This window comes from Lepidochelys kempii, chromosome 5 (assembly GCF_965140265.1).
Source record: "Lepidochelys kempii isolate rLepKem1 chromosome 5, rLepKem1.hap2, whole genome shotgun sequence".
NCBI lineage: Eukaryota > Metazoa > Chordata > Testudines > Cheloniidae > Lepidochelys > Lepidochelys kempii.
Window position 1 is genome coordinate 43,290,782 of NC_133260.1, and position 13,430 is coordinate 43,304,211.

The 13,430-nt window shown below is 41.6% G+C and overlaps 1 protein-coding gene across 1 annotated transcript in view; it reads left to right on the forward strand.

Moving 5' to 3' along the window:
* The window catches only part of MAST4 (microtubule associated serine/threonine kinase family member 4), a 445,876-nt gene that overhangs the window by 137,198 nt on the left and 295,248 nt on the right, over positions 1–13,430 (forward strand). The window contains exon 3 of the mRNA XM_073344102.1: positions 11,546–11,667. Within this exon, the coding sequence (XP_073200203.1) occupies positions 11,546–11,667 (122 nt within the window). The remainder of the gene's footprint in view (positions 1–11,545; positions 11,668–13,430) is intronic.

Consider the following 13,430-nt stretch of genomic DNA (forward strand, 5'->3'; position numbering starts at 1 on the left):
TTTACTTTTTTCCTCCTATGTTGTGTGGATACCTTCTGTATAAAATTTTAAACATACGAATTTAAAAGACAACTAAAAATATATAACTGTGCATAATGGATTTATTGATATTACATTAAGCTCTTATTAAAATGTTTTTCAAATACCTTATGACATGATTGAAATGTAATATATAAGGCATTATAAGCTTGAATATGAAAATGTAACTCTTGACATTGGAAAAGGAGGAAAAAAGCATGGTTTACGAATTGCAAAAGTTTTTTAATTAAAAAAAAAAAAAAGAAAAAAAAAAGAAACATCTTCCCAAAGGAGTAATCATTGTGGAAGCATAACACAACAAAACAAATTATAGTTTTTCAGACTTTCTCTTGAGTAACCAATGCACAACCATATAAACTGATTGGACACAACCAGAAAAGAAAATAATTTCCAAACTTTTAAAAATGTTCCCATGGATAACTGAGGCAGGAGCTGTATTAAAGGACAGGTCAAGAGAAAGAAGACATAAACTCTTGTAATTCCTGGAGATGGGTTCCCCGTAGCCACCCACATATCTATTATGTTTGGAATTATCTAACAGCTAATTTTCATCCAGTAAATCTATCTTGACTGTGTGGTGGACTAGCAAGGATATCATTGGATGCAGGTCTGAGTAGATGTGATCTGGAGACTAAACAATGTTCTGATGGGACTACCAATCAAAGCATTCCTCGGTCTCTCCTAGAAGCCTTACATCCTGGTAGCATTGTGCTATTTTTTTAGGGAGGCTGGAATGCAGGATGAAAGCCTGCAGAACATGTACACAAGAGACTTCGCAAAGGATAAGCTCATATCCATCCGCAATGTCATCCATTAAAGGAATGAATGGAGAATCTGTGAAGTGATCTCCTCCACATTGGTAGATGCATCAGCCTCACCATGATCAACTGTATATACATCTGCTGAAAGACCTAATATAATTACCAAGAACACATGACCTCAGTCCATTACTGGATGGAGGTTGTCATGCTAGGACACTGGCACTGTTTTATGTCATATCCAGGTCTATAACTAGATTGATAAGGATACAATGAGCGAGAGGTGTAGTTAGTGTTGGTTTGCCACAACATTCCCCTATTTCCCCCCCCCCCCCCCCCAGGGGAACACAATGCTTTTGAGCTTTCAATTGAAAAGCAGAATGAGTGAGGTAAAAAAACAAAATGGACAGCTATCACATATAGGGAAATAGTTCTAACTGAAATATTACATGGAATAAGTGGATTATATAGATCCATGCAGGAGTCTAAATGCATGTATGTTGGGTGGTTTTACAAGGCATATTGGCAGCATGAAAGAATGCAGAAAGAAAAGAAGGGGAGCAATTGTGAATGAAGCTTTAGTAAGACAGAGTCTAGGAGGAGACCAAGGACAGGGATGTAAGCAGGTGTGGAGTGCTTTGAAAATGAAGAGAAGATTGAAATTCATGTGCAAGAATCTGGGAAGCTAGTTGAGGAAAGAGACAACTTCCTCTGGGCAGGGAGTATTTCTTTCACGTTTTTGCTATGCTTACCATATTGACTTTCTGATCCCAATAAGCAGAGTTGGCTGAAACTCAGAATTTCTATCCTATGGGGAATTTCTGGCATTTTGAAACTTTTTGTTATAAATCTGAATGGAAAGTCAATTTTCTGCAAAATGCAAATTCTATTTTTTTTCCAAGTTGGTGAAAACTTCATTTCAAAAAATCCAAAATGTTTTGTTTGCTTTTTGACTTATTTGAAACAAATTGAATTGTTCCATTCTGATAGTCACAATGCCTGATTTTAATTTTTTAAAATGAAATTATGTCCCGTGGAACGTTTTGATTTAGATGAATCAAGTTTTTTTGATAGAAAAACATTGACCAACCTAGTAGTAAGTAGGTAATCTTTCTCCCTTGCCTATTAACATACAACAAAGTTGCAGATTTTAATGACTGGATGCTTATTTTATTCAACAAAATTCCTACTCCATTATCTTGATGTGTCTGGATATAGGATTACCAGATAGCAACTGTGAAAAAACGGGATGGGGTGGGAAGTAATAGGCGCCTATATAATAAAAAGTCCCCCAAAACAGGACTGTCCCTTTAAAAATGGGATATCTGGTCACCCTATCTGGATATGTTCTCCAGAGGCTGTTTGTTTCAGACATCATAATGAGGCCTCAATGTTAAACACTCTAGTCTTCTAAGTGGAGGAAGTTCTCAATGTTTGACTGCAGATCAAAAAGGCAAGAATGTGTCATCTTATATTGGCAGTCATCTTTGCAAAAGAGACTGAAAACAAACTAATTTCCCATTAGAGCTTAGATTCCAGAGCACTGAGACCAATCTTTGGGGAATTTCATTTAAATAATCTTGGAGTTTCTGTGCCCTCAGGTAGTGCAACACATGTAGTATACCTTCACATACAACAGTTAAAACTGTTCCAGAAGTGGACAGTATATTAGTTGTGATATTGATTAGTGCCGCTTTGCTTGGGTGCATGTGTTTGTGTAAGCTCAAAACTTTGCATGCTCTAATATATTCATAGCTGCTTTTAAAAGATTTTACTTGGGTTTTGTACAATTAGAACACTTGCCTTATTTTCAGTAGGTTGTGAAATCTGCTGTGCCCTCAAGGCTCTTGGGGGGGGGGAATTTTTTCACTTCAGCATCACGTCTATGCTTGTATCAGTGGATTTAATCATGCTGACTATTTCATTAGCTACATCACAGGCTTTCAAACATTATTTGTAATTAATTTGGGAGGTTAATCATGCAGGAGACTCTAAAGATGTTGTTATCCTGGTCTGTTCTCTATCGATCAGTCAAAACCCTATCAATTGAAAAAAAACAGCAAAGGGAGTAGACTTTATGCAGTAGCCAGTCACGTACCCTTTCTCCATCTTCTGTTGTAGTTTCTTCCAGGGGCAAAGACGTCCCTGAGATCTTTGAGCAGTTCAAGAGAGCTTACAGCAAGTGAAGTATTGATGATTGTAAAAGATAGAACACTTCAGAGATCACTTCTAATTCTGTGTCACTGTAGCCCATCATGTAGTCAGGATTAGATTACCCCATTACTCCAAATGCACTTGCTGACCGATGTGAGTTTGGGCAGGAACTTGGAATACCAGCAGTGCCACCTTGGTTCTGCCTTCCTTTTTTTTTTTAATTATAAAGTTTTCTTGAAGATTGAGAACTTTTGAGTTTCTTTTCTGCTACTCTCCCGCCAGACCTGAGTTTCTGAATGAAACCTCATAGACTAGAGGGCCAAATATAAGCAAAACCAGGTTAATTCACAACCAAAAGGCAAGGAATAGCCCCAGAAGCATTTTGTTAAGGGGCTTGAAACATTTGGTCAGTTTGGGGGTGTCATAAACATTTTCCATCTAGAATGCAAGTCAGTGAAGGCTACAAAACTTGTTCTCCTCTGTGCATTTCAAACTCAGACCTCTCATGCACTAGGAAGTATATTATAAAAATACTAAAATACAAAACAAACAACCCTCTCAATTAAAAACAAAACAAAAAAACCCGAAGAACCTGGTTTGCTCGGTTATGAGAATGGAGGAAAAAGCTGTAGCTTGTAACTAAACTGCTGATTGATCTGAGGCAATATTGAAACTTCATTACATTGAGAATACGCTGTACCTTTTCACTTGTGCAATCATGGTGTATATTATTTTGACGGAGTATAAGCCAAAGAAATAGCTGCTTTAATGTCTACCTTAGTATGAGACAGGCTAGAGAAAAAATAGATTTTGTTGGTGGTCCCATTTGTGATACAGAGCCAGATCTATGTGTTGACTTTGATGGGACTCCAAGGTGATCAGTTTTCACAGGATCAGTTCGAAATTGTAGTCTGCATTTTACTGTGCAGGTTTTCTATAATTTGGGCCACTGGCAAGGTAATTCATTCACACTGGCGGATGTGTTCTTATTGTAGGGAGGCTAACTCTTAGAAGAGGGTAAAAACAGCAACGAAAGGTATAAAGACTTAATATTAGACAAAATATTAGAAAGTGGGTATCTTGTTCACTTTGGGAGGTAATTATTATAACTTGTGACTTGGAAGATGATGCTCCTTTGGGAGATCTGATGATCCAAAATCTAGAATCATGATCTTGAACTTGCTTTTCTAAAGCATTGAGGAAGATTTCAGGACTAGTAATGCACAACTGTCATCTTGGCACTTTCCATTTGCAGTCTTCTGTTGTGGCAGCTTGTTTTGGTCCTAAGAAAAATAGGCAAGATACCAATGGCTGGTTTACATTTTCTTAATTGCACATCTTATATGATTTTCAGAGATCAGTAGGTATTAAGGTTTTCTGAACAGAGACCTCTAATGGCAGAGAGAGAAGCTTGTCTTCAATACATAAGATTTTCAAGGTAACACATGTAAGTCATCGTGTTTGGCAATGTCATTTGAATTGTTTTGGTTGATGTCTGAAACCTGTAGAGGACATGGTCAATAGTCACCCTTGGATAAAAGAATATAAAAATGTGGAGTACAGGGTTTGGAATGTAGCATTTGTACAAATAGAGCACTGTTTGTTTTTTAACCTTGAACTTAGTGGTGTCAGGAAGGAGTTAAAATTCAGCCAGCAGAAAAGACAGGAACTGCTAAGAAGCAAGGACACTGACAACTTTAAACAATTAATAAGCTTATATGGTCAATGCCCGCCCAGTAACTCAGATCTTAGAACAGAATAAATCCTCCCTTCACAGCCCACCAGATATCTGTAAGCACTCATCCCTATCCCCCCAGCCCCGCCTCCTTTCCCCACAAGGTAGCCATAAATGCTTAAAGTTATATTTACTAATAAACTTATGCGTACTCATGCCATTCCTCTCTGTAATAATAAACTTCTCTCTTCTGTTGCAACTGCCTAATCTGTGGCTTTCACTTGGGACACCTCTAACCCTTTTCAAGAATTATGTTCCAGGTTCCCCTCTGTTTAGGCAAAAAAATAAGCTGTCTTGCAGTTCGATGCCTGCTCATTTTTGTCCAAGTTATCAGTCAACTCCCTCCACCTCCCAAGCAATACCCTCTCAAACCTAAGGACATAAATGCAATAGGTAACATTATTCACTCTTTACTTCAGCAAGGCATATTGGTTCCTTGTAAAAGTGCACCCTCTTAAGCCCGGGACTCTCCAAAGACCCCCTCTTGGGCAAATGTACAAAAAAAAAAAAAGAAAAAAGTCATGGTAAAACATACAATCCCGGGATACTTCAGTCAAAATACTCCGGCCTGCACATGGTATTAGTCCATACAAATACCTCTGTAAAAGTGCAAAAAATTCCAACATGGGGCATAAAACCAAAATTAAAATGTATAAATACATTCATTTTATTTATATTGTATCCTTTTTGGTAACAAATGTGACTCCCCATGTTAATCCTCCTGGCAAACATACCTAATGCAGCCTCCTGGGACCTGCCCTTGGTATATGTTACACAAAATACCTGTTTCAAAGCTGGCCAGAATGTGTAACTCCCTACAAAAAACAGTGGCAAATGGGTAAAGAAACCAGACACTTGGCTTACCCCCAGACCGAACCACCTGGGTCCTATTGTGGTTACAGCTCGCCTCCAAAAACATCGAGGCTCCAAGATCTCAATCCGACTACCACAGTCCGGGAGCAGTCTTTGGCTCCCTCCCTGCATTTCACCGGATCTGGACTGTAACTGGGTATTTAGCTTCAGGGGATGTGTAAACACACATATAGGACCCCCAATTTCGGAGTGCAAAGTCATACAATTTTTGGGTCAAAGGCCAAACCACCCAAACCCTTAAGTATACTAACACTGGGTTATCTTATGCTTTAACTGCAATTAATGTTCCCATAATTTTTTTTTTTTTTTTTTTTTACAAAATCATTTAAAAAACCTCAAATCATAGAATCATAGAATATCAGGGTTGGAAGGGACCCCAGAAGGTCATCTAGTCCAACCCCCTGCTCAAAGCAGGACCAATTCCCAGTTAAATAATCCCAGCCAGGGCTTTGTCAAGCCTGACCTTAAAAACCTCTAAGGAAGGAGATTCTACCACCTCCCTAGGTAACGCATTCCAGTGTTTCACCACCCTCTTAGTGAAAAAGTTTTTCCTAATATCCAATCTAAACCTCCCCCACTGCAACTTGAGACCATTACTCCTCGTTCTGTCATCTGCTACCATTGAGAACAGTCTAGAGCCATCCTCTTTGGAACCCCCTTTCAGGTAGTTGAAAGCAGCTATCAAATCCCCCCTCATTCTTCTCTTCTGCAGGCTAAACAATCCCAGCTCCCTCAGCCTCTCCTCATAACTCATGTGTTCCAGTCCCCTAATCATTTTTGTTGCCCTTCGCTGGACTCTCTCCAATTTATCCACATCCTTCTTGAAGTGTGGGGCCCAAAACTGGACACAGTACTCCAGATGAGGCCTCACCAATGTCGAATAGAGGGGAACGATCACGTCCCTCGATCTGCTCGCTATGCCCCTACTTATACATCCCAAAATGCCATTGGCCTTCTTGGCAACAAGGGCACACTGCTGACTCATATCCAGCTTCTCGTCCACTGTCACCCCTAGGTCCTTTTCCGCAGAACTGCTGCCTAGCCATTCGGTCCCTAGTCTGTAGCTGTGCATTGGGTTCTTCCGTCCTAAGTGCAGGACCCTGCACTTATCCTTATTGAACCTCATCAGATTCCTTTTGGCCCAATCTTCCAATTGGTCTAGGTCCTTCTGTATCCTATCCCTCCCCTCCAGCGTATCTACCACTCCTCCCAGTTTAGTATCATCCGCAAATTTGCTGAGAGTGCAATCCACACCATCCTCCAGATCATTTATGAAGATATTGAATAAAACCGGCCCCAGGACCGACCCTTGGGGCACTCCACTTGATACCGGCTGCCAACTAGACATGGAGCCATTGATCACTACCCGTTGAGCCCGACAATCTAGCCAGCTTTCTACCCACCTTATAGTGCATTCATCCAGCCCATACTTCCTTAACTTGCTGACAAGAATACTATGGGAGACCGTGTCAAAAGCTTTGCTAAAGTCAAGAAACAATACATCCACTGCTTTCCCTTCATCCACAGAACCAGTAATCTCATCGTAAAAGGCGATTAGATTAGTCAGGCATGACCTTCCCTTGGTGAATCCATGCTGGCTGTTCCTGATCACTTTCCTTTCATGCAAGTGCTTCAGGATTGATTCTTTGAGGACCTGCTCCATGATTTTTCCAGGGATTGAGGTGAGGCTGACTGGCCTGTAGTTCCCAGGATCTTCCTTCTTCCCTTTTTTAAAGATTGGCACTACATTAGCCTTTTTCCAGTCATCCGGGACTTCCCCGGTTCGCCACGAGTTTTCAAAGATAATGGCCAGTGGCTCTGCAATCACAGCCGCCAATTCCTTCAGCACTCTCGGATGCAACTCGTCCGGCCCCATGGACTTGTGCACGTCCAGCTTTTCTAAATAGTCCCTAACCGCCTCTATCTCCACAGAGGGCTGGCCATCTCTTCCCCATTTTGTGATGCCCAGCGCAGCAGTCTGGGAGCTGACCTTGTTAGTGAAAACAGAGGCAAAAAAAGCATTGAGTACATTAGCTTTTTCCACATCCTCTGTCACTAGGTTGCCTCCCTCATTCAGTAAGGGGCCCATACATTCCTTGGCTTTCTTCTTGTTGCCAACATACCTGAAGAAACCCTTCTTGTTACTCTTGACATCTCTGGCTAGATGCAGCTCCAGGTGCGATTTGGCCCTCCTGATAACATTCCTACATGCCCGAGCAATATTTTTATACTCTTCCCTGGTCATATGTCCAACCTTCCACTTCTTGTAAGCTTCTTTTTTATGTTTAAGATCTGCTAGGATTTCACCATTAAGCCAAGCTGGTCGCCTGCCATATTTACTATTCTTTCGACTCATCGGGATGGTTTGTCCCTGTAACCTCAACAGGGATTCCTTGAAATACAGCCAGCTCTCCTGGACTCCTTTCCCCTTCAAGTTAGTCCCCCAGGGGATCCTGGCCATCCGTTCCCTGAGGGAGTCGAAGTCTGCTTTCCTGAAGTCCATGGTCCGTATCCTGCTGCTTACCTTTCTTCCCTGCGTCAGGATCCTGAACTCAACCAACTCATGGTCACTGCCTCCCAGATTCCCATCCACTTTTGCTTCCCCCACTAATTCTACCCGGTTTGTGAGCAGCAGATCAAGAAAAGCGCCCCCCCTAGTTGGCTTCTCTAGCACTTGCACCAGGAAATTGTCCCCTACGCTTTCCAAAAACTTCCTGGATTGTCTATGCACCGCTGTATTGCTCTCCCAGCAGATATCAGGAAAATTAAAGTCACCCATGAGAATCAGGGCATGCGATCTAGTAGCTTCCGTGAGCTGCCGGAAGAAAGCCTCATCCACCTCATCCCCCTGGTCCGGTGGTCTATAGCAGACTCCCACCACTACATCACTCTTGTTGCACACACTTCTAAACTTAATCCAGAGACACTCAGGTTTTTCTGCAGTTTCGTACCGGAGCTCTGAGCAGTCATATTGCTCCCTTACATACAGGGCTACTCCCCAACCTTTTCTGCCCTGCCTGTCCTTCCTGAACAGTTTATAACCATCCATGACAGTACTCCAGTCATGTGAGTTATCCCACCAAGTCTCTGTTATTCCGATCACGTCATAGTTCCTTGACATCACCAGGACCTCCAGTTCTCCCTGCTTGTTTCCAAGGCTTTGTGCATTTGTATATAAGCACTTGAGATAACCTGTTGATCGCCCCTCATTGCCAGTATGAGGCAGGAGCCCTCCCCTCACAGACATTCCTGCCTGTGCTTCCTCCCGGTATCCCGCTTTCCCACTTACCTCAGGGCTTTGGTCTCCTTCCCCCGGTGAACCTAGTTTAAAGCCCTCCTCACTAGGTTAGCCAGCCTGCTGGCAAAGATGCTCTTCCCTCTCTTCGTAAGATGGAGCCCGTCTCTGCCCAGCACTCCTCCTTCATGGAACACCATCCCATGGTCAAAGAAACCAAAGCCTTCTCTCCGACACCACCTGCGTAGCCATTCGTTGACTTCCACGATTCGACGCTCCCTACCTAGGCCTTTTCCTTCCACGGGGAGGATGGACGAGAACACCACTTGCGCCTCCAACTCCTTTATCCTTCTTCCTAGAGCCACATAGTCCGCAGTGATCCGCTCAAGGTCATTCTTGGCAGTATCATTGGTGCCCACGTGGAGAAGCAGGAAGGGGTAGCGATCCGAGGGCTTGATGAGTCTCGGCAGTCTCTCCGTCACATCGCGAATCTTAGCCCCTGGCAAGCAGCAGACTTCTCGGTTTTCCCGGTCAGGGCGGCAGATAGATGACTCAGTCCCCCGGAGGAGAGAGTCCCCGACCACCACCACCCACCTTCTCCTCTTGGGAGTGGTGGTCGTGGAACCCCCAACCTCAGGACAGCGCATCTCATGCCTTCCAACCAGAGGAGTCTCCTTCTGCTTTCTCGCCCCAGACATATCATCTGGTCCACTCTCCGCAACGATACCTGTGGAGAGAACATGAAAGCGGTTAGTTACCCAAATGCTATAGTCAACCCGGCCAAGTCACAAGCTAAAGGTCGTACTTGTGAGATGCTGGCTTGTGATCTGTTTAACGCTGCAAAAAAACATGCTAGATATATGCCTGGGGTTTCCCCCTATCTCATACCCTTTCCTCCCCATCCTTGCCCACATCACAGGCATTTCTACACAACTAAAAGTAGCCTCTGTACTTCCTCCAGACTGTCCCTCCTCCTTCATTTTCCTTCTTGTGTAGCCTTCTGTCATTCCTACTCATGTGTTTCCTTCTTCTTTTCGTTTTAAGTCTATTAAATCTGTGGCTGCTAATATAGTGTAAAAATAAAGCTGTCTAAATACCTGACACCATCCCCTAACAATGCTACGCTAATAACTTCAAACTGTTGCACAAAAACAGACAATTATATCGTGTACTCCTGTTCTACCCTTCGCCCTTTAATCTTGTCCTCTTCTGTTGTTGTGCATGTCCTTCCTCTTGCAGATGATAAAGTTGCTGTACAAGTATCCTCTACTCAGTGGTGTTTCATCACCGCTGCATCTTATTACATGTACGGACCATTACAGTGGCAGGCAAACGCTTCCACGTGCCTGCAAATTACTGACTCATTTACCCTAGGTGATGTGCACTTCCCCGGCCGTGTATTCACTGGAATAACAGTAGCTCCTCAATAATACAACAGTCTATACCTGGACGATACACAGATTCAATACTATACACTGGCTAAGGAGCTACTTCTCAAAGTGGTCCTGGCTGCGGTGTCTGCATTTACCACCGTTTATAACCACGTCACCAAAGGTTGCATTCAAGTCCAGCTCTGCAATCAAACCATCACCCAACTAAAAAATTTTACTCGTAATGCATCCTACAGCCCCATCTCCTGGGAAACAATTGTCCAAATAAGTTGCCACTGCTTCAATATTTGTGTTGCTAACCTCTCTTGTCATGTGGGTACTTTAAACACATGCTTAAAAATCTTACTATGTTTCCTACCTTTACACCCTTCCCCCAATTCCCCTGTCCCTCCCACCTTCCTTGGGCAACCCTAAAACAAATCATATATATCAAAGTATTTAAAATATTAACTTTATCTCACTTAAAAGTTCAATTTGTCGAAAGGAGGGAATTGTCAGGAAGGAGTTAAAATTCAGCCAGCAAAAAAACCAAAAACTGCTAAAAAGCAAGGATGCTAACAAATGTAAACAATTAATAAGCTTATATTGTCAATGCTCGCCCAGTAACTCAAATCTTAGAACAAAATAAACTGTCCCTTCACAGCCCAACAAATATCTGTAAGCACTCATCCCTGCTCCTGCTCTGCCTCCTTCCCCTGCAAGGTAGCCAAAAATGCTTAATGCAGTAAAATAACCTCTGTACGTATGTACTGTTCCTATTTTTATTTTTGTTTAGGGTTCTCTCTTAATTTGTAACAATATCTGTCTCTGTATGTACAAATAAATTAATAAAAAAATGTATATAACAGGCCACGATGGCACCATATTTTAAAAGCTGCTTGTCAGTCTTCTCAGTACTGAAAATAAACCCCCTTCAGTATTGTCTATGCTTATCTAATTCTTGGGGAAAAAAAACTTTTTGCCTAACGGTGGGTTGTTTTTGTTTAGTGCTTTTGTTTTGTTCTGTTTTTTTCCTCCCCTCAATCCCACTATTCTGGATGTTTGTATCAGCTAGTGCATTTGTAGTGTTTCTGGGGCAGTTCCAGTTATCAGGACATTTAGTGCAGGGAATATGCAGTAAGGAAAAGTTACCTGCTAAAGGGTGTACTTCCCAGATGACTAATGAATAAGTGGTAAAAGATCTCCACTTCAGTGGAATCCTGCCTCACCAGGGTTTTTGTGAGAGAACCTAACATTTAGAATGCCTATCTGAGAAACTAAAATTCTAGATAAGAGTTTACCCTTTATAGTAAACTATGTGAATTGGGCTTCCTCTTCTGTTACATCTAGTGCGTAACATGATCTTTCTTTACATTGTCAGGCAGGTACCTGCTTCCCAGTACTATTGCACAGCAGTTGTGGCAACCTGCAGAAACCTCCAATCTTGTTCGTATGCGTAGCCAAGCACTTGGGCAATCGGCTCCTTCACTTACTGCTAGTTTGGTGAGTTACATTTTCAAAACAGAAGACTATTTTGTATGCAAAAGTCCTGTGCAATATTATGGTTGAGATTTTATGTGCACAAAAGTCAATAAGCCGCATTTTGTTGTCTCGAAAACCCCCAATAACTCAGGCCTTTCACATAATTGTGAATTAGTGCACAATAATAATTGTGTGTTACTATACATAATGATACTAAATATGTGCGGAGTGGCTGAATTACTTTTGTGATGGGAACTGTAACTTTGAATGGCCTTACTTGTTTTTACACACAGTCTCAGCTGAAATGTTGCATTAATATAACTATTTGTGTTGAAATGGTCGATCTTGAAAGAAGGCAGTAGAATGGCCTAACCTTTCTGATGGGCACCTATTGAATCAGTTTTATAGTTCATGCTTTCCATAGGATTCTGCACTCAGGAGCACTGTTCTGTAGTGTGTAAAGTATGAACTGAACGTGCAATTCATTGATCGTGCTTTTAAGTAAAGGTAGGGGGAGGGATAACTGGCCAGGCTGTATGGAGGGTCTGGAGCAGTCAGCGTTAAGTCTGGCTTTTCCTGATTGATACATCTTAACTTGCCTGCTTTGGGTTTCAGTGTGCAACATGTTGCTTTGTGCTGGTGTATATTGCATTTTGTGAAGTGTTCCAAAAAGAGAAAAAGAAAAGAAAATCACATATGCCCCATGCATAAGATATGATTTTCAAACACTTAATTATAAACCGAGTTCTGTCAAAAATGTCAATGGTATTTATCCTTTTTTTAGAGCTAATTCCATGAGAAGTATGTAGTTTTTGAAGAGAGGGAGCTCAAGTTGATTCAAAACAGTAGAAAAGTATCTAGGGACTTTCTTCTGTGGCGGTTCTTATGCTCTGTTAAATCTAACAACCAATACAATTTTATCAGCCCACCTTATTTTCCACTAAAAATTCATCCTAATGCAGAGAAACAACAAGAGAAAATACACATCAGAAATTAAATTTCTGAGCTTCTGAAGCTCTCTCTCTAGCATAACCATAGTGATGCTAATAGTGGCAATAAAAGATAAGTACAAAGATGTTATTCCTTGGCACCTTCCATGAGTAGATCTTCATGTGCTTTACTGATGGTAGTGAATTAAACCTCACAACACCCTTATGAAGTAGGGAAATATTACCTTCAGATTAGAGAGGGAAACTGAGGCACAGAAATATTCTTGCCTAAAGCCTCCCAGAAAGTCATTGGCAAAGCTGAGCCTAGAACAAAGTTTTCTTGAGTTTCTTCTGTGCTCTAACTACCAGCCAGTGCTGCCTTCTGAGAACATTAAATCTCAAAAGCAAAATGTTGTTAAAGATGGTACGCAGTAATCAAGGTACCACAGAGCTTAAAGTAGTCTGCATTGAATAACTGTCAATAACTACCACAAAGTTGCTATTTTCAAAACTGCAATTTCCTCCTATGCTTAGAACAAGAAATGACTGAAACATAAGTTAAGTGCTGACTGTTGGCAAATGCCAACTTTTTTTCCACCAATCAGTGTACTAAAAGAGAGTTAATTCAAAGCCTGGAAATTTGCGTAGGAGCAACATAGAGGTAGGATGGAAAATGTTAATTTAATAGCTACAGGATTTTTTGTTTGTGACCTGCCTGATTCAGATTAGGACATTAACAGGGATAATGATAGAAAAGGGAGCCAAAATGGGTACTATATGTACAGACTCTCTCTAATGTGCTTGCACAACATCTAGCACAGTTGAACCCCAATCTCTGTAGGGATAGCTACTGTA